The 27,037-nt window shown below is 38.3% G+C and overlaps 1 protein-coding gene across 1 annotated transcript in view; it reads right to left on the bottom strand.

The window, feature by feature from the left end:
* COL6A6 (collagen type VI alpha 6 chain) overlaps positions 1–27,037 on the bottom strand; it is a 130,049-nt gene that overhangs the window by 51,035 nt on the left and 51,977 nt on the right. The window contains exons 19-22 of the mRNA XM_047768382.1: positions 26,088–26,141; positions 9,356–9,391; positions 7,793–7,855; positions 5,294–5,356 (exon numbers count right to left, since the gene is read on the bottom strand). Coding sequence (XP_047624338.1) covers positions 5,294–5,356; positions 7,793–7,855; positions 9,356–9,391; positions 26,088–26,141 — 216 coding nt within the window. The remainder of the gene's footprint in view (positions 1–5,293; positions 5,357–7,792; positions 7,856–9,355; positions 9,392–26,087; positions 26,142–27,037) is intronic.

Here is a 27,037-nt window from a genome sequence, read left to right on the forward strand (position 1 = left end):
CATAAATGTACACATTCTATTTTCGCACATTATCATGCTCCATCTTAAAGAAGAGTTTCAACTTCTTCTCCCTCCACAGCTCTTAACCCCTTCCCTTCTAACTTTCACTTCCATTCCTGCATGGAGCTTCCAAGACCTGCATGTTCAATCTGGGTAACTTTTATCAGTTCTTACCTTCTTTGTATTATTAATTAATTAATTACAGTATAGTTGATTTACAGTATTGTGTCAATTTCGGCTATTTAGCATAGTGACCCTGTCATACATATATGCACATTTTCTTATGTACAATAGGACCTCATTGTTTAGCCATTCTAAATATAACCTTCCTACAAAACAGAAACAGACTCAGAGACATAGAGAACAGACTTGTGGTTGCCAAGGGGGAGGAGGGAGTGGGATGGATGGGGAGTTTGGGGTTGTAGATGCAAACTACTACCTTCTTTGAATTTAAAGGAAAGTCTCCATTCTTTGAAACTTTTCCATTAACTTCTGTAACACCAATTTACCATGGTCTTTCTGACCCCTCTCTGATCTTTTCTCAGGAAAGTTTGAAGACTCCCTTTCTTCTATTTGCTTCTTAAATTGCCATGGTCCCCAGGACTCCTCTGACCTTACCTTCTCACTTCATCCTCCTTCCTGAGTGACACCCCCATAGATTCACATACCACTTCTACAAAATGATTTCTAGATATGCTGCCCAGTCCAAATTACTCAACTGAACAGCAAACTCATCTATTCAAATGCCTACTGGGTATTTCATAGGGATTAATGACGAAAAATCATCATATTTACCACAAGTAATGCTCAGTTCCATATTCTTTTCGTAAGGAATGCCACCCTTTACTTCCCCTGAAATCTAAGCATCATCCCAGACTCTTCCCTCTAGGTCATCTCTCACAATCAATCAGCTCCAAGCCCTATAGATTTTGTCTCCAATCTATATCCACATCCTTCCATTCCCATGGCCATCACCTAACCTCAGGCCCCTCTGGCATTCCGCCTAAATCCCTGGCTTCCCTGACTGTAGACTGGCCTCTCTCTAAATCATTCTCTTTTCCTTTTGAAGAAAAGGTCAGGCTGAAATTCTGACTTCTGAGTAGCTTTCAGAATAAAGTTGAAAGTCATATTAATATTAAAATCCCTCAAAATGTGGGTATTGCATTCCTCTGTAGTCACCTGTGACTACTTCAAATACTCTATGTTCATGCTCATCAAACCATCTGAAGTCTCCAAATATTTCTTGTTGTCTTATATCTCTGAACATATGCAATTTCTCCCTTTAGCTATTCCACTTTCCCATCCAGAGAGAGGAATAATCACCCCTTCCTGAAAATCTTACTTTTATCATCATTGTTTCAAGAAGATCACATGAACCCCTCTGGCTGTACTGGGTCTTATAACTGTCCCACAGATTCCTTTACTCTGTATGTAGTTGTCCATTTATTTCTCTCTCTCATCTACTAGGTACCAGACTCCTTGAAGCAAGGGGCACATTTTATTGACTTCATATCTCTGAAGCTTATGTAGGACTGGTCAATTTACCCACCCATTCCTCTATCTATCCCATCCACTGGTCTAGGGATGGTTTCCAAGAGGGATGAAATAGTGTGTTTAATTTGTTGGTTTTCCATACAAAATTTTCATGTACTTCACAAAAGGATGAAGTATAGAGATTTTAATTGTCCTTGACAATAAGGGGTTATTGGAAGTCTTGCTTAAAAGCTCATTTTTGTGCTTACTTCTGACATAATGAGCTCCATGAGATGAAGGATGTTTCTGAGAAATTACATCATGTGCAGTTCCCTCAAGCACACACAAGCACAATGAGAGATCATGTAATTTGAAAGTCCTCCAAATAAAAGATTTCTTGGATGGATAGATGGACAGATAGATACAGACAGTTCTGTAAGTTCTGTAGAGCATCAGAAAACCTGATACTATTTCCTATACAGGATCATACAAAGTACAAAACTGAGGTTTGTGATGGCTTGAATGGGACTCAAGCTTCAGTCAACTGTTACCCAGATATATTACCTACTTGAATACTGCTGGTTTTAAAAGGAACTATATTTCTAAGAGAAAGAAGAAAAATTCCCTGCCACCTATAAGACATCAAAAGTCAAAAAGGTTGCCTTGATCTGAGATCAAGAGAAGCTGTGAGGTATAAAGAGGAGCTCAGGACATTTAATGGGAAAGATCATTAGCTAAGGGTCAAATCTCCATTGGCTTTGCTGTAATGGTGGCCTTTTGTTGAGCACTGATTTTGTGCAAGGCACTGTGCAAGAGGTATATATTTATATATAGGCTTCTCCAATCCTTATAACAACACACTGAGGTACCTCTTATCAACACCTTTTTACCAGACAAAATCAGATTTTAACCCCAAAGCACGCAGTTCCTAAGAGGATGAGATAGGAAATGAACCTGATTCTGATCTAAAAAACTGAAATCACAGCCACTCCATCTGTTGTTTTGAGGCTTATATCTGGAACAGGATTCCAAAACTCTTTCCATTCATGCACCAGCTGAGATTGGAGTTTTAAAAACGTGAGTTTCCAAATTTGATGACGTTTAATTTTCACAACAATTCAATGTGGTAGCTATTATTATTATTCTTATTTCATGGCAGGGAAAATTGAGGCATGGAGAGGTTAAATAAATTACCCAAGGCTACACAGCTAGGAAGGTACAAACCTCACAATTTAACCTAGATAGTCTGGCTCCAGATGTTAAGCCTTTGACCACTATACTACACTTTGTAAAAATGACAAGAGAAATTCTATTTTAAATCCCAAATTGGCACTGAATCATTTTAACCTTCCTTGCTAATTTCATATGATGCTAGTGATTATTTGACTAAAAAAAGTTAGTATTTGAAGAATAATTTGAGCTCTAACTGGAATGAGTATTTTTGTGTCTAACTTCCCATTTTTTTCTAGGCTTTGGTTACCTCAGTGTAGGACTTCAAGGTAAACCAAACAAAAAGGGAACAAAGGAAGGTATGAAAGAATATGCCATTCCTTTCGAAGTCCCTTCTTCTTTTTCACTGTGTTATGGACTGTATTTCTCTTATATCATAGCTGTATACTTGGCTGGATTGGCACATGTTTGATTTATGCAGAATGCCCAAAAGCAATTAATGTCTTCAGAACACTGTCAACATAAATCACATCCCTTTCTTTTAAATGTGTATCCTAAGAAAAACTTTAAAGCTGGCAATTAGAAAATGCGCATATAATACCATCTGAAGGGTTGATCCTTGTGCTAAAACATTATGAAGCTTATGTCAGTGGATTTATAGAGCCAATAAAGAATAATACTATCTTGTCTATCTGATAATGTTTGTCTCCCATAGTTTTCCTTTGAAAACAACAATTCATCACATCCTAAGCACAGAAAATTCTACATGTCTTTGAAATAGCACTTTCATTGTGTTGACAGGGATATTTCAAGAAAAGCAAGCAAAGAAAAAAATCATACTTTCCAGCCAGGTAAATGGAAGAGCTAGGTTAGAGAGAAGTGGTGCCTTTTAACTAACTCTGTGTCAAGAGGCTAAATGATTTATGACTATGACTATCTTGCCAATACTAGGTTAAAGGTGACTCACCTATAGAAGTATACTACAGGGAAAATGGAATAACTTATTTGAGTAACAGCCACTTGGATACAATTTTGGATTCTAGAGCAAGGGAGTTACCAAGCTCTTTGGATTTAAATCCATCACATCTCAATATTTCACATAAATAGATGAGATAATTACCACATATGTTTCCTTTGGCATTTACTGTTTTTTTTTTTCATCCAAATTTGTGGTGCTTTAAGCTTTTAATGATTCAGTAATTGAATGTAAAATAGTTACTTTTCATCCATTTAGTCCTATATGAAATTTTAAAGTTCCCATGTTTTTTGAAGGGTCACATTCATCAAAATTAGGAACAAATATCATCATGAGCAATAATTATTATGCTTTAAAATATCATGTCATGAGATACAAATTCACGCAAATAGATTCTTACAATTTCTTTGTTGTTGTTGTTGTTGTTTGTGTTTTGTGCTTTTTAGGGCATATGGAAGGGCACCCACAGCATATGGAAGTTCCCAGGCTGGGGGTCAAATTGGAGCTGCAGTTGCTGGCCTACACTACAGCCACAGCCAAGCCAGATCTAAGCCATGTCTGCAACCTAAACCATACCTCACAGCAACGCTGGATCCTTAACCCACTGAGGGAGGCTAGGGATTGAACCTGCATCCTCATGGATACTAGTTGGATTGTTACCGCTGAGTCACAACAGGAACTCCACTTCTTACAAATTTTGAGGATGAATATATTCATTTAAGTGTTGGGCCACTGGCCAGTTTAACTACTGGACACAAACTAAAGGATTCTCTTTATCCTCATGTTAGTCCAGAGCACAAGTCCCAGCTGTGTCTCATTCATTCATTTACTAATTGATTCCTTATACAAACTTGTGTTGAGCTCTACTGTGTGGTAGCACTGTTATTCTGAGTTCCGGGATATAGCATAAGCAAGACAAAGTCTTGGCCCTCACAAACCTTACAAGTTAGAAGGGAAGACAGCCAAACAAACAAATATACCAAGCAAACAGCCAAGCAAATAAGTATTACTAGGATAGCAAGTAGGCCAGGGCTAGTGTATAGGGACTGGCTACTCAAAGTGTGGCCTAGGAACTAGCAGCATCAGCATTACCTGGGAGCTCACTGGAATTGCAGCATTTCAAGCCTCATTCCACATCTACTGAATCAGAATCTGCATTTTGGCAAGTTCTCTATGTGATTACTATGCACTTTGAAGGTGGAGAAGCGCTGATGTTGGTCATTCCCAGTGCTGGGTGTGTACATTAGAACCACCTGGGGAAAATTCTTATTTAAGTGGTCTGGGGAGGGTTTCAGGGGTAGAGCATTTTAGAGTCATCCAAGGAGATTCTCGTGTGTGGTTAGTTGAGGACCACTGAAGTAGGCTATAATCTGGGTGCAAGGGTAGGCCCCCGAGGATTTAGCTCAGGGAGTCATGTGACCTGATTTACGTAGAAAAGGAATTCTTAAGCTCAAAGTAATGACTGAGCTGCCATCTTCCACCTCTGTGTCTGACAGCATGACACCTACTCTGCAGAATGTGATGCAGCTACCCCATCAAGCCCTGAAGTCAAACCTCATATACTTTGCTGTTCGCATGTAGTAAGTAACTCCATCTGTGGGGAGAAAACCACAAGGACATCCATGTTCAAGCCAAGATAAAAGCCAGAAACAGTCACTTTCTCTTATTACCTACCTGGGGACCTTTACTGCCCAGACTTCCTTTTTCTCCTTTTGCACCAGCCTCTCCTCTTGGGCCCTACATGTAGAGAATTCAAACATTATTCTTTCCCTAAAAGAGAACACTAGAATATTAACCTGAATATTAATAATGGAAATGCTAAGTCAATAACATGGACAGAAATTGGAAAGAGAACTCCACTCATGCCTTTGGTTCTATCTTGATTGGCTGAGCTCTCCCTCTCTGCAAGGATATGAAGGTCCAATCTAGCATTTAGATGGGCATTTGCAGTCAAAATGAAGAAACACTAAAGAGTTGAATTTTTCAGTATTGCTTTCTAATTATCCTAAGCATCTTTTTACTCCATATGCATATATTTGTTATGTTAAAAATAATCCTTACTTATGTTAATATTAAACTGGAATAATTAAATGGATTTTCTATTTAATAACCACACCGAAGACTGGTCATAAATAAGCTATGGCACATGGTAAGATGAAATGTGGATAATTATATTTCTGGAATATTACATTGCCTATTAACTTTGGCTTCCACATATTATGCAGAGAAACCTTCCATGTTTGGTTTTTGCATCTCCTTTTAAATTATGTCATAAAAAGTATGAGTCTATAAAGTGGAAGAAGAGATGTAGTATTACTTGTTTAGCTTGAAATAAAGCTAGCCAATCTACTGAAATGCTCTCCCACAAATCCAGTGGCATATATTTCTCTCTTGAAGGTAAGCTGCCAAATAAGACAAAGAAAAGGAATCAAGCTAGAAAGAGACATAGGCCCAGGGGACAGACTGTTTACTGCTCTGAAATCTTGGTAAAATGTGGATAAAGTTTCTCCTCTGATGTCTAAGTATATTTTGCGCAATTTTCATGCACCAAGCTGCCAAAATATAATAGTTACTTCATTTTTTTTAGCTGCATGGATTAAAACTTTGAAAAAATTGCAGGACCTGCATTTGCTAAAGAACAAATTTATTTCTCAAGATTTCAGAAGTAAAAGCTTGGAGAGAAAAACAATGTTCTAACTTTCTTTTCTTTTTTTTTTTTTTTGTGTATGTCTTTTTGACATTTCTTGGGTTGCTCCAGTGGCATACGGAGGTTCACAGGCTAGGGGTCTAATTGGAGCTGTAGCTGCTGGCCTACGCCACAGCCACAGCATCACAGGATCCGAGCTGCATCTGCAACATACACCACAGCTCACGACAACGCCGGATCTTTAATCCACTGAGCAAGGCCAGGGATCGAACCAGCAACCTCATGGTTCCTAGTCGGATTCGTTAACCACTGAGCCATGATGGGAACTCCCTGTTCAACTTTCTTAGAGTCTGACCTTTTTTCTTTCATTACTGCATTTTCAAGGACTTCCTTTCCCTTCTCATTATTATTTTAAGATATATTTTGCTCTTTCTGGCACATGCTTCCTTTCTCCTCATGTGATCAGTGTAAGAGCTGACCATGGCTTGTTGCTTATAAAGGAAAAAGTGCTTGAGCTGCTCTCTGGAGAAGTGAGCTAGAAAGGTGACTGTAGATCACTCTGCAGAAGACCTCAGCTGTATTTGGACAATCCTTTCCTATGGTAGAGCCAATTTTTCTACATCACAGGCATCCAGGTATGTAACACTGAGCTCTTTCTGTGTTACACTGACCAAAATTTTTATTTATGTATTTATTTATTTATTTTTATTTTTGTCTTTTTCTAGGGCCGCACCCGTGGCATATGGAGGTTCCCAGGCTAGGGGTCTAATCAGAGCCGTAGCCACTGGCCTACGCCAGAGCCACAGCAATGCGGGATCCGAGCCACATCTGCCATCTACACCACAGCTCATGGCAGTGCCAGATCCTTAACCCACTGAGCAAGGCCAGGGATGGAACCTGCAACCTCATGGTTCCTAGTCAGATTTGTTAACCACTGAGCCACGACAGGAACTCCCACTGACCAAAATTCCCAGCTTTTTTTTTCTTGTTTTTGTAGGGCCACGCCCATGGTGTGGTTCCCAGGTTAGGGGTCAAATCCAAGCCTCAGCTGCTGGTCTACGCCACAGCCACAGCAATGCAGGATCCAAACCATGTCTGCAACCTATGCCACAGCTCATAGCAATGACAGATCCTTAACAAAGTGAGCAAGGTCAGGGGTCAAACCTGCATTCTCACGGATGCTGGTCAGATTCCTTTCTGCTGAGCCACGAAGGGAACTCTAAAATTCCCAGTTTTGAGGCTCAACATTTTCCTTGGCTCAAGCTTTCCCTAGGATACCCTAGCTAGCTTGAACCCATCACACAGGGATTGCTGCAGAGCATGTTCATTCTCTTTTCCCCTCTTGACTGAGAAAAAACCTAGGCAAAGGATACCAACTGCTATACAAGTCAAGACTGTGTTGCTTCCTTATGTTATTAACCCTTTAAACACTTGAAACATCTGTACTTCTGTAGTGTTGTTGGAGGTATTCTATTATGGCTTCAGATTCTTTGTGTTCTCACAGTCTGATTAGTCTTGATACATACCTGAGGGCCCTTCAGTCCCAGTGAGCCTGCAAGTCCATCTGGGCCTGGGATGCCTATTTCCCCCTATAGGGAGAGAGAATCAAACTGTCTACATAATTTCCAGAGAACTTTCTCTCTTCTATATGCAACATGATAAATATTTTTTGCATCACAATGGCAGTGCAGGATCTTTGCAAAAAATATGAAAAATAAAGGAAAATATAGAAAGGGAAATAAAAACTTCTATAACCTCATCAAGCAGAGATAACCACAGCTAACATGTTAGTGTATTTGCTTTCAGTTTTCATTCACATGTGTACATATGTACACACACACACACACACACACACACACACACACACACACTCTCTCTCTCTCTCTTATTTTCCTATAAAACATATAATCTATTGTATCAAACTTGGGTGCTTGGCCTGAAAAAACTCACAATTTACTTTCACATTTTCTTTGATTATATTTATATTCAAATAGATTAAATATCTAGGGATCAAAAGTTGAGCATTTCCTCCACATTGCCCTTGAGCTCTGCCACAGATAATAATTCAAAATAAGAATAAAAAGCTTAATTTGGACCATAGGATAGCCTAAATTTATGTCTCAGTTGTTACATTGTTAGATGAGATTAAATGTCCCTCACTGATGCCTTTTCCTCAAAATCAGAAAGAGGAAATTTCTCAACACTTTCTCTCCCCAACCTCATCTCATTCATTTCACACCATTTTTTGTTCTGGATTTGCTCTCCATTTTATTTCAGCAGTATAATCTTGAAATAGTTTAGCTAGGTATAAAATTCTAGATTAACAGTTATTTTTTCTTCTGCATCTGCAAAATATTACTTTGTTGTTTTTTAGCATGTATTATTGTTGAACAGAAGTCTTCTGAAATCGAATTGGTTATTGGGTAAAATGTCTTTTCTTTCTTGTAGTGTTTAAGATGTTTTCTTAACATTTTGGAGTTTTACCATGATGGGATTAAGAGTGGATTTATTATTTATCCTCATTATATTTTCAATCTGAGGATGTATATTTGCACAATTTTGTAAAATTTTAAGCCATTACTCATTCATGTAGGTTCATGTATATCACCAACATGTACAAAGGGATATAATATGATAGTTGTTATAGTTGACTTTTGAGCAAAACATTCAGATTATCTGATTTGTATCAAGGTTTTAACCATATTCTCTTGGTTTAAAAGGAGTTTACACAAATTTTAAGCAAGGTTTCAGAGTTAACTGAACAAAAATCTAAAAGGAAGGTTACCCACTAAATTACTAGTTTGTATCTGAAATCCAAAAAAAAGTTAAATTTAATAATAATTGGGCCAAGTATTGTCTCATCTTTAATTTTATAGTTTTTAATTAAAGTGCCAACATTTTAATTTTATCTTAAGATTTGAGTTCTTAAAATTGTAGCCCAAAAGTTTTATGGCATTTTATTCCACAATATTATGAAAAAGCAAAAGAAATTTAGGCTTAGAAGAGATTTTCCAGAGCCTTTATTCCAGGTCCTTGACTGGACACAGAATATTTATCTTTTTCAGTTAAGGAAAAAAAAATCACTGTACCTGTGGGCCTGTGTGTCCCCTCCGGCCATGAGCTGCCTAAAATAGGAAAAATAGGTAGATATCATTAACTCTGAAAAAAATGCTTTTTTAATGTTTAAACTAAGTTAGCAATGGATACCTTAAGGCAGTGATATTAAAAGAAAAAGTTCCCACATATTGTTTTAAATTATGCATTTCACCATGGAAGTAAAATACTTCCAACTCTGCATGTTTTATCCCAGGGCAATGGATGATTAAAGCTAGAGACAATGGAAATCTATAGATACTTGTGAGGACAGATTGTAGTTAGTTAGTAATTCATCCTCACTAAACTATTACTAGAGCTGGTCATAAGCTCCAAAATTGACTGATTTGAATTTTGTTTCTTTTCATTTTTCTAAAGTACAACCAAGTAAGCCAGATATCAGGAGTAGAAGTGACAAAAAGGCAGGAAGCCAGAGGAAACACTGCCAGAATGGACTTCATGAACTTTATTATATTTTATTATTATTATTTTAACTTCAGAAGCTAAAGTAAGCCAACCTAATTTTATTCCCCCACTAACTTCAAGATGTGCTTACTTGTCAAAATTGAAAGAATTATCTTAGGCATTCAAAAGTTACTCAAGTCAGATGTCAATAAAATATTCAGTCAAAAATGGTATTACAAGACTTAGTGGATTTTTCCTACTGCTCTCATATATAAAGTTAAGGTCTAAGCATATTCTAGATCAATATTTCATAAATCTATGAATCAAAAGACAAAGACATTTTATTGTCTAACTTATGATGTCTCCGTAAGCTTATAGCAAGACTGACAACCAGGTTTTGCAAAATTTAATAAGTTATCAGACATTTTTTTGATGGAAATTTTGAGATATTCAGGTCAAATTTCTATACAAGGCCAGTATTGTAGACTTTAAATTCTTCTAGTCGTATTTCAGTCAAAATTTATTGTTACTATGTGCCTGGGGAAATGGTCAGAGGCCTATTTCTTTAAAACCCAATGAGTCATTTTGAGATTATAATCTCAATCTTCCCTATCAGAGGGATGAAAAGCAGCTCCCTCTACTCCTTTTGCACAAGGGCTTATATTTTCTGGTTCAATTTACTTCAGTTTCATTAAAAATATCTACCTACATTCTTCAACCCACAGAGCATACTGGATGGGAACCATAAGAGCATAAAGATGATACATACACATATACACACATGAGCTCAGGGGACCCTCATTCTTTGGGTTAGTGGGGAGGAGATGAATATTATAAATATTTACAAAGCAAAGTATGTCAAATACCATAAGGAAGGGGAAGATAGACATTTGGGTTTCAAAGAAACCAGTCATACCCACTTGGTCAAATCAGGAAATTTTTCCTAGAGGAAGAGATTTTTGAGATGGGTTTACCAGGATATGTAGGAGTTTTACAGGTATAGGATGAAAGACATCTTTCTAACAGAGAGTATGGCCTAAGCAATGAAATATAGGCTGGAAACCAGGAAGCATATTTGATAGTGGCAAGTCTGGGTCAAAGGTGTGAGGAAACGGGAGTTACTAGGGCTACTAGATTACTAGTAGCCCTAGTAAGGGTTTATACACCATTTAGCAGAAACAACTAGGGTTCTTGGAGCAGGAAATGTATGTGGCGAGACTTGAGCTTTAGGTGAATACATCTGGTTGTCATAGGAGCAACTGAATGGAAACTTTCATTCAGGCAAAATAAGGGATATGAAGCAGGCTTTTACATCCAGAATCTTTTTCTGGTCCACTACACAGTGTTTGAAATATTATCAATAAACATTTATTCTCTGTATCCTTAAGATTTGACTTTGAAAAAGCTTAATTAAAATTAATCACCTCAGCACATTTATTGAGCTCCTGCTCCCTGATAGGTCCTGGAGTGGACAGTGGTGAGCAAAAAGTTCCTTAGGGCAGGAACTTATAAGCCTGAAGAAGAAGGCAGTCATGCAAATAACAGAAATATCTCCAGAAGTCATCCCTTAGCACCTTCATTAATGGCTATTTGAGATATAAACTCCAAATGAAAGTCATGGGTAGGTGAGAGAGACAGAAAGAAAACAAGAAGATAGGGGAGTTGATATTATGGCTTTGCTTCAAATTTTCAAATGTTATAGATGAGATAGATTAAATCCCCAAATGCCTTGACGGTTTGTCCAGGGCTTGCAGTTGGCTGGTAACATATCTAGACAGCCTAACTTATCTGTGAAAGGGAGTATGAACAGGCACACCAAGAAGAACTTCCCAAAGATGACCGGAGAGTAAGGAGACCCAGAAGAGAGTGATCAGTCCTTTGGTGCACCATAGCCTGGGTTTCTAATGATTTACCAGGGCCCACTTTCCAAGATAGGTATAGACTGATTTGAGACACAGAATACCCAGGAAAAAATCAGGCCATTCTTAACAGTAAAACATCACAATATTATTGAATCTTAATGGCAAACTCATTCATGATGATGAATGACAGTCCTAAAGCACTTTAGGCTGCCCCTAAAGCAGCGCCAATAGAGAGGAAAAGGGCAAAGCATAAGGAGCAGCCCTCAGGACTAAACATGATGGAGGGCAGTGCTTTAGTATGAGGCTACAGTTGCTTCTCATTACCCCTTCCATGGGATCTATTCCAATTCTCACTAAGTTTTCAGAAAGAGCCAACCTCCCATGCCCACTCCTCCTGTCCCCAAGAACTGCAGGTTTCTGATTCTTACCTCCCCCTTACTCTCCCCTCACCTATTACAGATTCTTGTCAGAACACTCATCAGAGCTGGTTATGCCTAGAGGAACTCTGTACAACAGTGGGTATCAACTGCAAGAGGGGGATGTAGCATCCCCTTTCCCTGATGACATTTGTCAGTGTCTGGAGATTTTTCACTGTTACAAGTCAGGGGTGCTACTTGCCCCCTGTGGGTAGAAGCCAGGGATGACACTAAACATCCTACAATGTGCAACATGGCCTTCAACAAAGAATTATTTGGCCCAAATGTCACTAGCATGTTGAGATGCCAAGCTCTACAATATGATTCTAAGTTCCTTGATATCTAAGATTACCTAGAGTAAATAACTATTCTAGTAGTTAGTAGAGTGGTTGATATGTTGTAGGTGATCACTTAATCTTTTCCAGATGAATGAAGGTCAAATGTGGTCAATCCTCCAATCACTTACACACTCAGCAGAATTCTGTTGCACTGAGTCCTCACTGTCTATTATATACCTCTGTTTTAGAGTTTTTCAGTCAGGGGTATAGATGTTTCTTCTAAAAAATAATGACTTACTATAAAAATGATACATGTGGATTTTAGAATATTCAAATCCAGAAAATACACTGAATAAAAATTTAAAAGTCATCTCAAATCTAGAAATAACTATCACTTGGTAGTCATAATTTCTGATGTCTTGTTATGCATGTTTACAGATAAAGTTCTGAAGAGTGGTACTTTTGATTTTAAAAGGATCATGTGGGGGCTGGGCAAGATGGCGGAGGAGTAAGAGGTCGTGCTTACCTTCTTCCACAAACACATCCAAAAAACACATCAACATGTAAAATGACTTGCACAGAACATCAACTGAATGCTGGCAGAAGAACTTAAACCTCCAAAAAGGGCAAGAAACTCTTGATATAACCAGGTAGAACAAAAGAAAAAAACAGAGAGAAAAAGAATCAGGATGGGACTAGCATTCCTGAGAGGGAGCTGTGAAGGAGAAAAGGAACACACCTCCTGGGAAGCCACCTAACTGACAGAAAGATCAGCCAAGTTGGAAGGACTTCAAAGTCACTGAGAAAAGTGTAGCAGCTGAACTGAGAATGGCAAAGCAGAGTGAGAGCCACACAGATCATCTGAACTACTGGCCTGGACACCACAGCCTGAGATGCTCAGGTGGGGGCTGGGCGCTGAGGCTTAGGCTCTGGAGGTCAGTCCCCAGGAGACGACTGGGGTTGGTGTTGTGGAGACAGCCTAGGGAGCTAAAGTGCAGTGTGCCACGGGCAGGGGAGTGGTGTGCTATGGGATGGGGAGGGGAACACCATGGCAGAGGGAACCTGGGAGAAGGTCTGGACCTGCAGGAGAGGCAAGGTGTCATTGTTGGGGAGGGTGAGAGGAGGAGGGGTGGACCGCCATAGGAAACTCCCTGTTCCTGAGCGTGTATGTTTGCCCATGGGCTCCCAGAGGATGGGGTACCTCTGGCGCAGGCCACTAGTGGTGAGAAGCCACTTGCTACTCTATGGGGGGCCTGGCATCTCTGGCACAGGTGCAGCATGGTGAGAAGCTGTGTGCTACTCTATGGGGGACCAGGTGGGTCTGGCACAGGTGGCAGGCAGAGAGAGGCCTCTTGCTAGTTTACAGGAGATGGGGCACTTCTTATGCAGGCTACCAGTGCCCAGGCACCTCTTGTGGGGCTAAGTGCATCAGGGGGCCAAGTGCAATGTGGTGCCTACCAAGCAGCATACACTGTTGCTCTCACTCCCCTGGGAACATACCCGCCCTGCAGCTGTGACTGCCAAATGCTCTGGGTGGTGCCCAGACACTTGATCACTGTCCCTTCCCAGGAACCTGCAACTAGGAGAAGCTTGTGCAGCACATCCTGAGGGGGCTAAGCAGGATGAGATGCTTCTTGCATGGTCTACAGGAGGTGGGGGCAAACCACCGCTGTTATCTCTGGCTCTAGAGGAGGGAGTGGCTCGCCACCACTAGGGGTCCATGAGCAGGCACCACTTACAGCCCCAATCACCTTAAGGACACCACAGAGAAGGGCATTGTGATCAAACACCACCTGTTGGTGCTCTTGTACCCCTTGGAACACACCAGCCCTGCTGCTGCCACTGCTGAATGCTCTGGGCATTACCCACAAACCTGATCTCTGTCACGTCCCAGGATCCTGCAACTAGGAGCAGCCTGTGCAGCACCTCCTATGTGGGCTAAGTGAGATGGATTGCTTCATGCATGGACTACAGGTGGCAGGGGGAAACCAACCACAGTTATCACTGACTCCAGAGACGGGCATGGCCTGCTACCACTAGGGGTCCCTGAACAAGTACCACCTGCAGTTCCAATCACCTCAGAGGAGGGCATTGCAATTGAACACTAGCTGTTTTTGCTCTCATTCCTCTGGGAACTCACATACCCTGCTGCTACTACTGCCAAATGCTCTGGTCACCTTGTAGATTTGCCTAGATCTTATTACCACTTCCCAGGGCCCTGCAACTAGGAGTAGACTGTGCCACCTTCCTGCAGGTCCTTGCTGCTGTTGAGAGCCCAATGACCAGGCACTAACTGCTGGCCCTACCCATTGCCTCCTTCTCCCTGAAAACACACTGAGCATCCTGGGGATAACAGCCTGTTTACACTGAAGAAAGAGACAGGAAATATTCAAAGTCCCACACCAAAAATAAATAGTAAGTGCCCCCCCCCCAAAAAAAATACAAAGGGGTATTCTTTTATAGAAGTAGCCTTACAAGACTACGGTTTGGTTTCCCCAAACTCACAGATAAAGAAAAACTCAAGCAAGATGAAGAAGCTCAGAAACCATTCCCTGTTAAAGGAACAGGAGAATTCACCTAAAGCAGTCAACAATGAAACAGATCTCAATGTGACAGACACTGAGTTATAAAGGGAGACAGTGAAAATACTGAAGGAATTAATGCTGAATATCAAGGAATTAAGAAGATACGGACAGTAATGTAGGTTTCCTTAGAAAGGAATTAGAAAGTATAAGGAGGAGCCAAGAAAAACTAGAAAATTCATTTGCAGAGATGCAAACTGAGCCAAAGGCAATGGAGAACAGAATGAATAATGCAGAGGAACAAGTTAGTGACTTGTTAGATAGAATAATGGAAATCACCCAATCAGGACAGCAGACAGAAAACCAATTGTAAAAACATGAAAGCAATATAAGAGACCTATGGGATAATATAAAATGGGCCAATCTATGCATAATAGGAATTCCAGAAGGAAAAGAAAAAGAAAAGGGGATTGAAAATATATTTGAAGAAATTATGTATGAAAACTTTCCAAATCTAAAGGAAACTGACATCAAGATAGAGGAAGCACAGAGGGCCCCAAACAAGTCGAACCCAAACAGGCCCACACCAAGACATATTATAATAAAAATGGCAAAAGTCAAAGATAAAGACAGGATTCTAAAGGCAACAAGAGAAAAGCAAAGCGTTAACTGTAAGGGAATCCCCATAAGGCTATTAGCTGATTTCTCTATAGCTATCTCACTACAGGTAAAAGGGAGTGGCAAGATATATTTAAAGTGCTGAAAGGAAAAAACTTGCAACCTAGAATACTCTATCCAGTATAATATCATTTAAAATAGAAGGAGAAATAAAGAATTTCTCCAACAAACAAAAGCTAAAAGAGTACGGCAATACTAAATTCATTCTAAAAGAAATATTGAAAGGGTTTCTCCAAATTAATTTTTTAAAAAAGAAGTAAGAAGAAATAGAATGGAGGAAGCCACAAGTGGAAAGCAATCACTTAAGTAAGCCAGCATTCAGATCTAAACATGAAGAAGTTAAAAATAAGTAAATAAATAAATAAAGACATCAAAATCATACAATGTGGGGAAGGAAAGTAAGAAAAATGCAGATTTTTAAAAATTTTAATGATGTGTTTGAGCCTATATGATGATCAGGCTAAAGCAAGGAGATACAGGAAGAGGTTAACATACTTAAAAAAACAGGGCAACCACAAATCAAAACCAAACATTGCATCCACAAAAACTGAAAAGAAATGTACTCAAGCATAAAATAAATGGAAACCATCCAACCAAAAAAAGAAAAGAAGAAAAGAGAAACAAAACCAACTGAAAAACAAAGTTTAATATGGCAATAAATAAATATCTATCAATAATCACCCTAAATGTCAATGAACTAAATGCTCCAATCAAAAGACACAGAGTGGCAGATTGGATAAAAAAGCAAAAACCTTCAATCTGCTATCTGCAAGAAACTCACCTTAGGTCAAAGGACACATATAGATTGAAAATAAGGGGATGGGAAAATATACTTCATGCCAATACAGAAAATCAGGAGTTGCAATACTCATACCTGACAAAATAGACTTTAAAATGAAGGCCATAAAGAATGACAAAGAAGGACACTATTTAATGATAAAAGGATCCATTCAAGAAGAGGATATTATAATCATCAATATATATGCCCCTAATATAGGAGCATATATACCCAGATACCTCCAACAAATACTAACAGACATAAAAGGAGAATACAATCACAGTGGGAGACTTTAACACCCCACACACATCAATGGACAGATCCTCTGGACAGAAAATGAATAAGGCAACAGAGATCCTAAATGACACAATAGAAAAGTTAGACTTAATTTACATTTTCAAAACATTACATCCAAAAAAATCAGAACATACATTCTTCTCAGGTGCACATGGAACATACTCAAGAATTGATCACATATTGGGGCACAAAGCTAACCTCAAAAAATTTAAGAGTGTAGAAATTATTTCAGGTATCTTCTCTGACTACAATGGCATGAGAGTAGAAATCAACTCCAGGAAAAGAAAGGAGAAAAAACTGACTACATGGAGACTAAATAGCATGCTAATAAAAACCCAATGGGTCAATGAGCAAATCAAGAAGGAAATTAAAAAATACCTCCAGACAAATGATAATGAAGACACAAGCATCCAAAATCTATATCATTGCAGCACTATTCACAATAGCCAGGACGTGGAAACAACCCAAATATCCATCGACAGATGATTGGATTCAGAAGATGTGGTATATATACACAATGGATTACTACTCAGCCATAAAAAAGAATGACATAATGCCATTTGCAGCAACATGGATGGAACTAGAGAATCTCATCCTGAGTGAAATGAGCCAGAAAGACAAAGACAAATACTATATGATATCACTTATAACTGGAATCTAATATCCAGCACAAATGAACATCTCCTCAGAAAAGAAAATCATGGACTTGGAGAAAAGACTTGTGGCTGCCTGATGGGAGGGGGAGGGAGTGGGAGGGATCGGGAGCTTGGGCTTATCAGACACAACTTAGAATAGATTTACAAGGAGATCCTACTGAGTAGCATTGAGAACTTTGTCTAGACACTCATGTTGCAACAGAAGAAAGAGTGGGGGAAAAATGTAATTGTAATGTATACATGTAAGGATAACTTGATCCCCTTGATGTACAGTGGGAAAATAAAATTAAAAAAAAATCTATGGGATGCTGCAAAAGCAGTGCTCAGAGGGAGATTCATAGCAATGCAAGCCTTTCTCAAAAAAAAAAAAAAAAGAAAAATCCCAAATCAGCAACTTAACCCACCACCTAAACAAATTAGAAAAAGAACAACAAACAAAACCTTAAGTCAGGAGAAGGAAGGAAATCATAAATATCAGAGAGGAAATCAATAAAATAGAGATTCAAAAAACAATAGAAAAAAATCAATAAAACCAAGAGCTGGTTCTTTGAAAAGATAAAAAAAAAATTTGACAAACCTCTGGCCAGACTCATCAAGAAGAGGAGAGAAAAAAACCAAATAAACAAAAGAAGAAATGAAAAGGGAGAAGTCACAATGGATACTACAGAAATACAAAAAACCATGAGAGTATACTATGAACAATTGTATGCTAACAAATTTGACAACCTAGAAGAAATGGACAACATTCTAGAGACTTACAGCCTGCCAAAACTGAATCAAGAAGACATAGATCAACTGAAGAGATTTACCACTAGAAATGAAATTGAATATGTCATAAAAACACTCCCTACAAACAAAACTCCAGGACCAGATAGCTTCACAGGTGAATTCTACCAAACTTACAAAGAGGAACTTATACCCATCCTCTTTAAACTTTTTCAAAAGGTTGAAGAAGAAGGAAAACTCCCAAAGACATTTTATGATGCCACCATCATCCTAATGCCAAAACCAGACAAAGATACCACCAAAAAAGAAAACTATAGGCCAATATCTTTGATGAATATAGATGCAAAAATTCTCAACAAAATCTTAGCCAACCAAATCCAACAACACATAAAAAAGATCATACACCATGACTGGGTGGGATTCATCCCAGGTGCACAAGGATGATCCAACATATGCAAATCAATCAACGTCATACACCACATTAACAAAAGAAAAGTCAAAAACCACATGATCATCTCAATAGATGCAGAGAAAGCATCTGACAAAGTCCAACATCCATTAATGATCAAAACTTTACCAAAGTGGGTATAGAGGGAACATACCTTCACATAATTAAATCCATGTATGACAAAGCCACAGCAAATACAATACTTAATGGAGAGAAGCTGAAAGCCTTCCCACTAAAATCTGGAACAAGACTGGGATGCCCAGTCTTACCACTGTTATTCAAAATAGTACTGGAAGTCCTAGCCACAGCAATCAGACAAAAAAAGAAAAAGAAATAAAAGGTGATGGACATTTGGGTTGTTTCCACATCTTGGCTATTGTGAATAGAGCTGCAATGAACATGCAGGTGCATGTGTCTTTTAAGGAAAGTTTTGTGTAGATATATGCCCAAGAATGGGGTTTCTGGGTCATATGGTAGTTCTATGTATAGTTTTCTAAGGTACCTCCATACTGTTCTCCCTAGTGGCTGTACCAGCTTACATTCCCACTAACAGTGCAGAAGGGTTCCTTTTTCTCCACAACTCCTCCAACATTTGCTCTTTGTGGACTTATTAATGATGGCCATTCTTTCTGGTGTGAGGTGGTATCTCATGGTAGTTTTGATTTGACAGACAATTGGATTAGGAAGATGTGGTATATACACAATAGAACGCTACTCAGCCATAAAAAGGAGGGACATAATGCCATTTGCTGCAACATGGATGGAACTGGAGACGCTCATACTGAGAGAAGTAAGTCAGAAAGAGAAAGACAAATACCATATGATATCACTTATAACTGGAATCTAGTGTATAGCACAAATGAACCTTTCCACAGAAAAGATCATGGGCTTGGAGAATAGACTTGTGGTTGCCTGGGGGGAGGGGGAGGCCATGGGAGGGATTGGGAACTTGGGGTTAATGGATGCAAACTATTGCTCTTGGAATGGATTTACAATGAGATCCTGCTGTGTAGCACGGAGAACTATGTCTAGATACTTACATGGCAACATGACAATGGAGGAAAAACTATGTATACATGTATGTGTAACTTGGTTCCCAAGCTGTACAGTGGAAAAATAAATAAATAAAAGGCATCCAAACAGAAAGAGAAGAGGTAAAACTGTCACTGTATGCAGATGACATGATACTATATGTAGAAAACCCTAAGGACTCAACCCCAAAACTACTTGAACTGATCAACAAATTCAGCAAAGTAGCAGGATATAAGATTAACATTCAGAAATCAGTCACATTTCTGTATACTAACAATGAAATATTAGAAAAGGAATACAAAAATACAATACCTTTTAAAATTGCACCCCCCAAAAATCAAATACCTGGGAATACACCTGACCAAGATGAAAGACAATATGCTGAGAACTATAAAAAAGTAATCAAGGAAATTAAAATGCAAAGAAATGGAAAGATATTCCATGCTTATGGGTCAGAAAAATTATTATTGTAAAAATGGCCATACTACCCAAAGCAGTCTAGATATTCAATGCAATCCCTATAAAATTACCAATGACATTTTTCACAGAACTAGAACAAACAATCCAAAAATTTATATGGAACCACAAAAGACCTAGAATTGCCAAAGCAATCCTGAGGAACAAAAACCAAGTAGGAGGCATAACTCTCCCAGATTTCAGGCAATATTACAAAGCCACAGCATCAAGACAGTGTGGTACTGGTACAAAAACAGACAGACAGAACAGTGGAACAGAACAGAGAACCCAGAGATAAACCCAGACACCTATGGTCAATTAATCTTTGACAAAGGAGGCAAGAAGATAAACTGGGGAAAAGACAATCTATTCAGCAAGTATTGCTGGGAAACCTGGACAGCTGCATGCACATCAATGAAACTGGAACACACCCTCACACCATGCACCAAAATAAACTCAAAATGGCTGAAAGACCTAAATATAAGACAAGACACCATCAAACTCCTGGAAGAGAACATAGGCAAAATGTTTCTCTGACAGCAACCTTACAAATGTTTTCTCAGGTCAGTCTCTCAAAGCAACAGAAATAAAAGCAAAAATAAACCAATGGGACCTAATCAAACTGACAAGCTTTTGCACAGCAAAGGAAACCCAAAATAAAACAAAAAGACAAGTTACAGAATGGGAGAAAGTGGTTTCAAATGATGCAACTGACAAAGGCTTAACCTCTAAAATATACAAACAACTTATACAACTCAACAGCAAAAAAGCCAAAAATCCAATGGAAAAATGGGCAAAAGCCCTGAATAGACATTTCTCTAAGGAAGATATACAGATGGCCAGCAAGCACATGAAGAAATGCTCAACATCCCTGAATATTAGAGAAATGTAAATCAAAACTACCATGAGATACCACCTCACACCAGAAAGAATGGCCATCATTAATAATTCCACAAATAACAAGTGCTGGAGGGGTTGTGGAGAAAACTCTCCTACACTGTTGGTGGGAATGTAAGCTGGTACAACCACTATGGAGAACAGTATGGAGGTACCTTAGAAAACTATACATAGAACTACCACATGACTCAGCAACCCTGTTCTTGGGCGTATATCCAGACAAAACTTCCCTTTAAAAAGACACAGGCACCCACATGTTCATTGCAGCACTATTCACAATAGCCAAGACATGGAAACAACCCAAATGTTCATCACAGATGATTGGGTTAGGAAGATGTGGTATATATACACAATGGATTACTACTCAGCCATAAAAAAGAATGAAATAATGCCATTTGCAGCAACATGGATGGAACTAGAGACTCTCATGCTGAGTGAAGTAAGTCAGAAAGAGAAAGACAAATACCATATGATATCACTTGTAACTGGAATCTAATATCCAGCACAAATGAACCTTTCCACAGAAAAGAAAATCATGGACTTGGAGAATAGACTTGTGGTTGCCAAGGTGGAGGGGAAGGGAGTGGGATGGATTGGGAGCTTGTGGTTAATAGATGCAGACTATTGTCTTTGGAATGGATAGGCAATGAGATCCTGCTGTATAGTCACTTATGATGGAGCATGATATTGTAAGACAAAAGAATGTATATTTGTATGTGTAACTGTGTCACCATGCTGTACAGGAGAAAACTGACAGGACACTAAGCCAGCTATAATGAAACAAAACAAAAATCAAAGAAAAAGAAAAAAGAGGGAATGAGAGGAAGACAATAAAAGAAAGGAAGAAAAAAAGGGATCATGCTATTCATGCCATTTTAAAATCAAGATATTACATCCAATTTAACTTGTATCTAATAGAAAAAAAATAAAAGAACTGGAATTGTCAGATGGTAACATTTCTTGATAGTAGGAGACATAGAATTCCAAAAGAGGAAAGAATGACTATTAAAAACATTAGGAGGTTCAGGTATGTTTGAGATAGATATTTTGGCTTATAATTATGTTCATATATTTACTCCCACAATTGAAGATGAGGACATAGTATCTTGGTACTTTTCCCACTTTCCTATTTTCATATGATTTTTAGATGGTCAAATGTATAACATTTATGTTTTGCCCTGTAATCATTATTTCTAGGGTTTAGTCTTATTTCTACACATCAAGGATCATGGGGGCTAAATTGCCTCAGTTTTTGAAATCCTGGTCATGCTGATTACTTATATGCTTAAAGGACAATCTGGGTGGGTATAGAGATCTTGGACACCTCTATTTCTGTCAGAACTCTGTAACCATTTTATTACTCCCTATTGGCTCTGAATGTTGAGAAAGAGGCTGAAGACAGACTGAGTCCTCTCTTTTCTGCTTGGAAATTCTCATGACTCTTTCTTTATGTAATTAGTTTGGTAATTTCAAAGTTACTAGGATGGAGTGCTGATATTTTTTTATCAGTGTCTTTTCTGAGTCAGAGTATGCCTTTTATTTCTGCATATTTAAGTCTTTGTTTCAATAAGTTATCTTTTATTACATTTCTGAATATTTTTTACATTTGGTCTAATTTAGTAATGCAAATTATACATTTGTTGGTTCTCCATTGTCGATATTCCACCTCTATCACTGCTTATGTGGCTTCCTGATTACCATATGCCCAACTACATTTTAAGTTATCCTCATTCTAATTTTTCTGTTGCTTCTAGTATATCATAATTCTACATTTTTTTCTTTTCCATTGCTCCTGAAACACTACCATCTTGCTGTCTTCCCTTTCCATTGCTTTGTCAGATCTTTAGAATCTTAGAGCAACCATTGTCTTAATTTTTTGGAGAAATATTTGCCAGAGTTGTTTTTTTTCCTTGAATAGTTCTCTTCTAGTGAGTCCTCTGCTCACATAGTTCTCCTCTTCTCTTTCAATTTCTATGTGTAGGTCCTGATTAGTAATCATCTGATTAATTCATGATAAAGCCTGTTAATATTTCTGATTATCAATCACCTATTTATTGAATAATTGTATGGGGTGTAGCAAGACTTGGGTCAGCAGGATATAGATATGTTGTTTCAAGAACTCTGTCATCATGACTTCTTTCTTTTACTTATGGCTACCTCTTCCTTCAAATTTTGGTATTTAAGAGACATGAACTCACGCAAAGTCTCTTAAGTCATAGTTTCTCTATGGTCACTGCTGCTTCTCCTGTTTTTGCAGCCTCCATGGCTTAGACTGCTAGCTATAGACATTAAAAAATGAAATAGTCTTCAGTTTCTCATTATTTCTGTCTCCTCTGCTAAACTGTGTTTGTGTCAGTACATTCCCCTATCTTAAAATCTATATCGACCCTGGATGTTGTTTATCAGCTTTCTTCAGGACTGAGTAGCTACTTTTAGATACATCTGACCCCTGCTTTGAGTCTGAGCTTCTATGTGTGAGCTCTCCAAAGCCTCCTTCTCTGGGATCCAGATTTTAAAACAGTTGGTTAATATCTGTCATCACGTGTGGCTTGAAGTTATGGTCATTCTTTGTTTTTGTTTGTTTATTTGTTTTGCTTTTTAGGGCTGCACCCATGGCATATGAAGGTTCCCAGGCTAGGGCTCTAATCAGAGCTACAGCTGCCAGCCTATATGCCATCCCACGCCACAGCCACAGCAATGCCAGATCTGAGCTGCATCTGTGACCTACACCAGAGCTCATGGAAATGTTGGATCCTCAACCCACTGAGCAAGGCCAGGGATAGAACCCACAACCTCGTGGTTTCTAGTCAGATTCGTTTCTGCTGTGCCACGATGGGAACTCCTGTTAATCTATCTTTTAATTCCTTTTGTTGTTTTCGGTGAGTTGCACAAAAGGGGGGTAGTATTAAAAAGACCCCAACTTTGCCATCTTTAGCTAGAAATCTGCTTTTACTCCTGAATGGCATTGCTGAATTTACAACCCAAGGGGCCATATTTCTCAGGAGTTGTGTGGTTTAAATAATACATGGTGATACTGCCTTAGCCTCTAGAGAGATTATAGCCTCTATAAAACAATAAAAGTACATCTCCCATGCCAGGATTTTTTGGATGATATTCTTTAAATTCAAAATATTTTCCTGGGATATGTAAACCGACTACACCCTTTTAGGAAGTGAAGTAAAGAGCAAATGTATTTTAAAATTTTTTAGATGCATTAAAAAGGGTTTTCCAAACAATTAAATTATGCACATTTTAAACATAATCTCTCTTTTTATTTCCATTTTCTCTGCTTTGCAAAGAAGAATGTGTTCCAAGATATAAAAATATTTTCCTGATTGAATATAATAGCTAGTTCTAAAAACTTTTGACCAGAAAATACAATGCAAAATAAATGCAATATATTAAACTAATTTTTATTTGTGCTCAATATTAAAACATTACGTATATTTATTTATTTTATTTATTTATTTTTGTCTTTTTAGGGCCTCACCCTCAGCATGTGGAGGTTCCCAGGCTAGGGGTCTAATCAGAGCTGTAGCCTCTGGCCTATGTATATTTATTTAAAACATTATACATTTATTTAGAACATTGTATACATTTATTTAGAACATTACACACACACACATATATACACCTTTTTTGGGAAGGGGAAGAGAAAGTTGGAAAAGGCTAGATAACTAAATGAAGAATGGAAAGAAAATGTTACACAATGAGAAGAGACAGGTCTAATTTAGAAACAAATGCAAGCATTTAAATGTACTTTATTAAAGTTATCTCTTCTTAATAGACAAAAAATTTCCTTTATAATCTCTGTGCTCTTCCAAGAAGTCAAATACAGAATCTTTTTCAAAAAAGTACTCATTGAAAACAAAGACAAGCAAATGAAAAACACTGCAAAAGGTTTCATAAGCAAGTGGCCTAATTTTGCTCTCAGATGTATATATTTTATAGGCATATATAATATATAATCTTTTCAACACTATGGCAGTTCCTCAAAATATTAAACATAGAACTACCCAGCAATTCCACATCTGAGTATTATCCAAAGGAAACAAAATTACTAACTCAAAAAGATATAACCCCAGGTTCATTGCTGCATTATTTGCAACAACTAAGACATGGAAGCAACGCATGTCTCCACTGATGGATGAATGAATAAATGAAATGTGGTATATATATATATATATATATATATATATATATATATATATATGCGTGTGTGTGTGTATACAATGAAATACTATTCAGCTATGAAAAAGAAGGAAATCTTGCCATTTGTTCATCTTCAAGGATGAACCTTAAGGGTACTATGCTAAGTAAAATAAATCAGAGAAAGACAAATACCATATGATCTCATCCATATGTGGAATCTTAAACACAGCACCCAAACTCCTCAGAGACGGAGCAAACAGATTAGTAGCTGCCAGAGGTGAGGGGTTGGGGGGGTGCATAATAGGTGGAAGGGGTCAAAAGGTATAAACTTCCAGTTATAAAATAGTTAAGTCATCAGATGTAATGTAGTTACTAACAGTATATTGTATATTTAAAAGTCCCTAAGAGAGTAGATCTTAAAAAGTTTTCATCTCAAGAAAAAAAATTCGTAACTATGTGGGGTGGGGTGATGGATGTTAATTAGACTTAATAGTTGAATGATGGTCATTTAGCAATATATATATTATATATTATGTTGTACACTTGAAACTAATATGCTATATATCAGGTATATCTCAATAAAATATATATAATGTTTTAAAATTTAGCACAAATAAATATAACGTTTTAAAGTTTAGCAAATTTAACATATTGCATTTATTATGCATTTCTGCTTTCAAAGCAGAAGTTCATAGAATCAGTTATTGCAGTCCATCCAAGAAATTTTTTTTTTTATCTTGGAACACATTCTTCTTAATGATGCAGAGAAAATGGAAGTAAGAACAGAGGGCTCACACCAGAACTAACTTTTCTAAGGAGTCATAAAATTTTGCAGAGGAATGGAGTCTTGGACTCAGCTGGCCTAGTGAGTAAGACAACTTTTGACCACTCTTATCCCAGTTGGCTGCTCTTGTGTCCTCTCTGCCCAGCTCTTTCTTCTGGATGGTAACTTCCTCTGCACCCAACACCTTCCTGCCTCAGACTCAAGGCCCTTCTTGGGTCCTTTGCCAGCTCTGTTCTGAGTCAGTTTCCCCAAAGCAGTGAGTCCGAGCAGAACCATCCTGCCTGCCCCCCACAATCAGCCATTTCACCCCAATACAGGTTCCTGGAACAGTGGGCTCTTACTGTCTTTCTCCTGGTGCCTGGCATTCCAGGGGGGCCAGGCCAGCCTCTTCTTCCCTGTAAAAGAAACAGACAGATGTGTGACAATAGTGACCCAATACTGACAGATGTCCTCTTCAGCATTAGCTGGTTGTGCTCTTGGGAGGATATATAGGGCCACACCAATCAGAGTATTCTCTTTATGGAATGTAGCTTTACTTCTACCAGTCATAAATCACAGCCCTATGTGGGCATGACATGGTTTCATCTTTGCATCACCACTGTCTAGTTGTGTTTGGGCTAGACTGTTCTCAGTGCATTTCCACAGCGTGGGTAACTGAAGCATGCTGTGAGTCTACTGCTTGTCTGGATTTCTACCTTTGGACTTCTTGTTCTGTCTGGCTAACCCACCTAGATCAACACCCTAAGGTGAATAAAATCTCTCAAGACTCACAAGTCTTCCCAAGATGGAAAATGAAGGAATAATCCCAAATATATAATGAGTTACATTTGCTGCTTAATAAAAGTGGCAGGTAACATTTCCTGAAGGTTTATGATGTAGGGCATTGAGTTCCCACTATCACCTCCAAAAGTAGGCTATTTATGTCCTATTTTGCAGATGAGAAAATTGAGCTTTACAGGAAGCAGCCTGAGCCCATAGAGCTGGTAAAGAGCAGGAAACAGGACCCTGGCTTAGGTAAAGAAATCTCTTTCCATCAAATCAGACTTTTCCCCCAGGGGAGTCACCAAAAAACTTTCTCATCAAGAAGACCCAGAGACACACATTTTCCAGATACTTATTTTTTACTATTGTGAAAAAAAGTCAGAATGATCAAATCGTGACTCATGAAATTAATCTCAAGAAACTTGCCTTGAGCATGCAAGCTATATAGAGCTACCAGATCTTGTATTTTTTCCTGCATTATGTATAATACATCTTTTTAGGAAAGCCAACAACTTTTTTTGTGAGTGCC

This window comes from Phacochoerus africanus, chromosome 1, assembly GCF_016906955.1.
Source record: "Phacochoerus africanus isolate WHEZ1 chromosome 1, ROS_Pafr_v1, whole genome shotgun sequence".
In the NCBI taxonomy this organism is placed as follows: domain Eukaryota; kingdom Metazoa; phylum Chordata; class Mammalia; order Artiodactyla; family Suidae; genus Phacochoerus; species Phacochoerus africanus.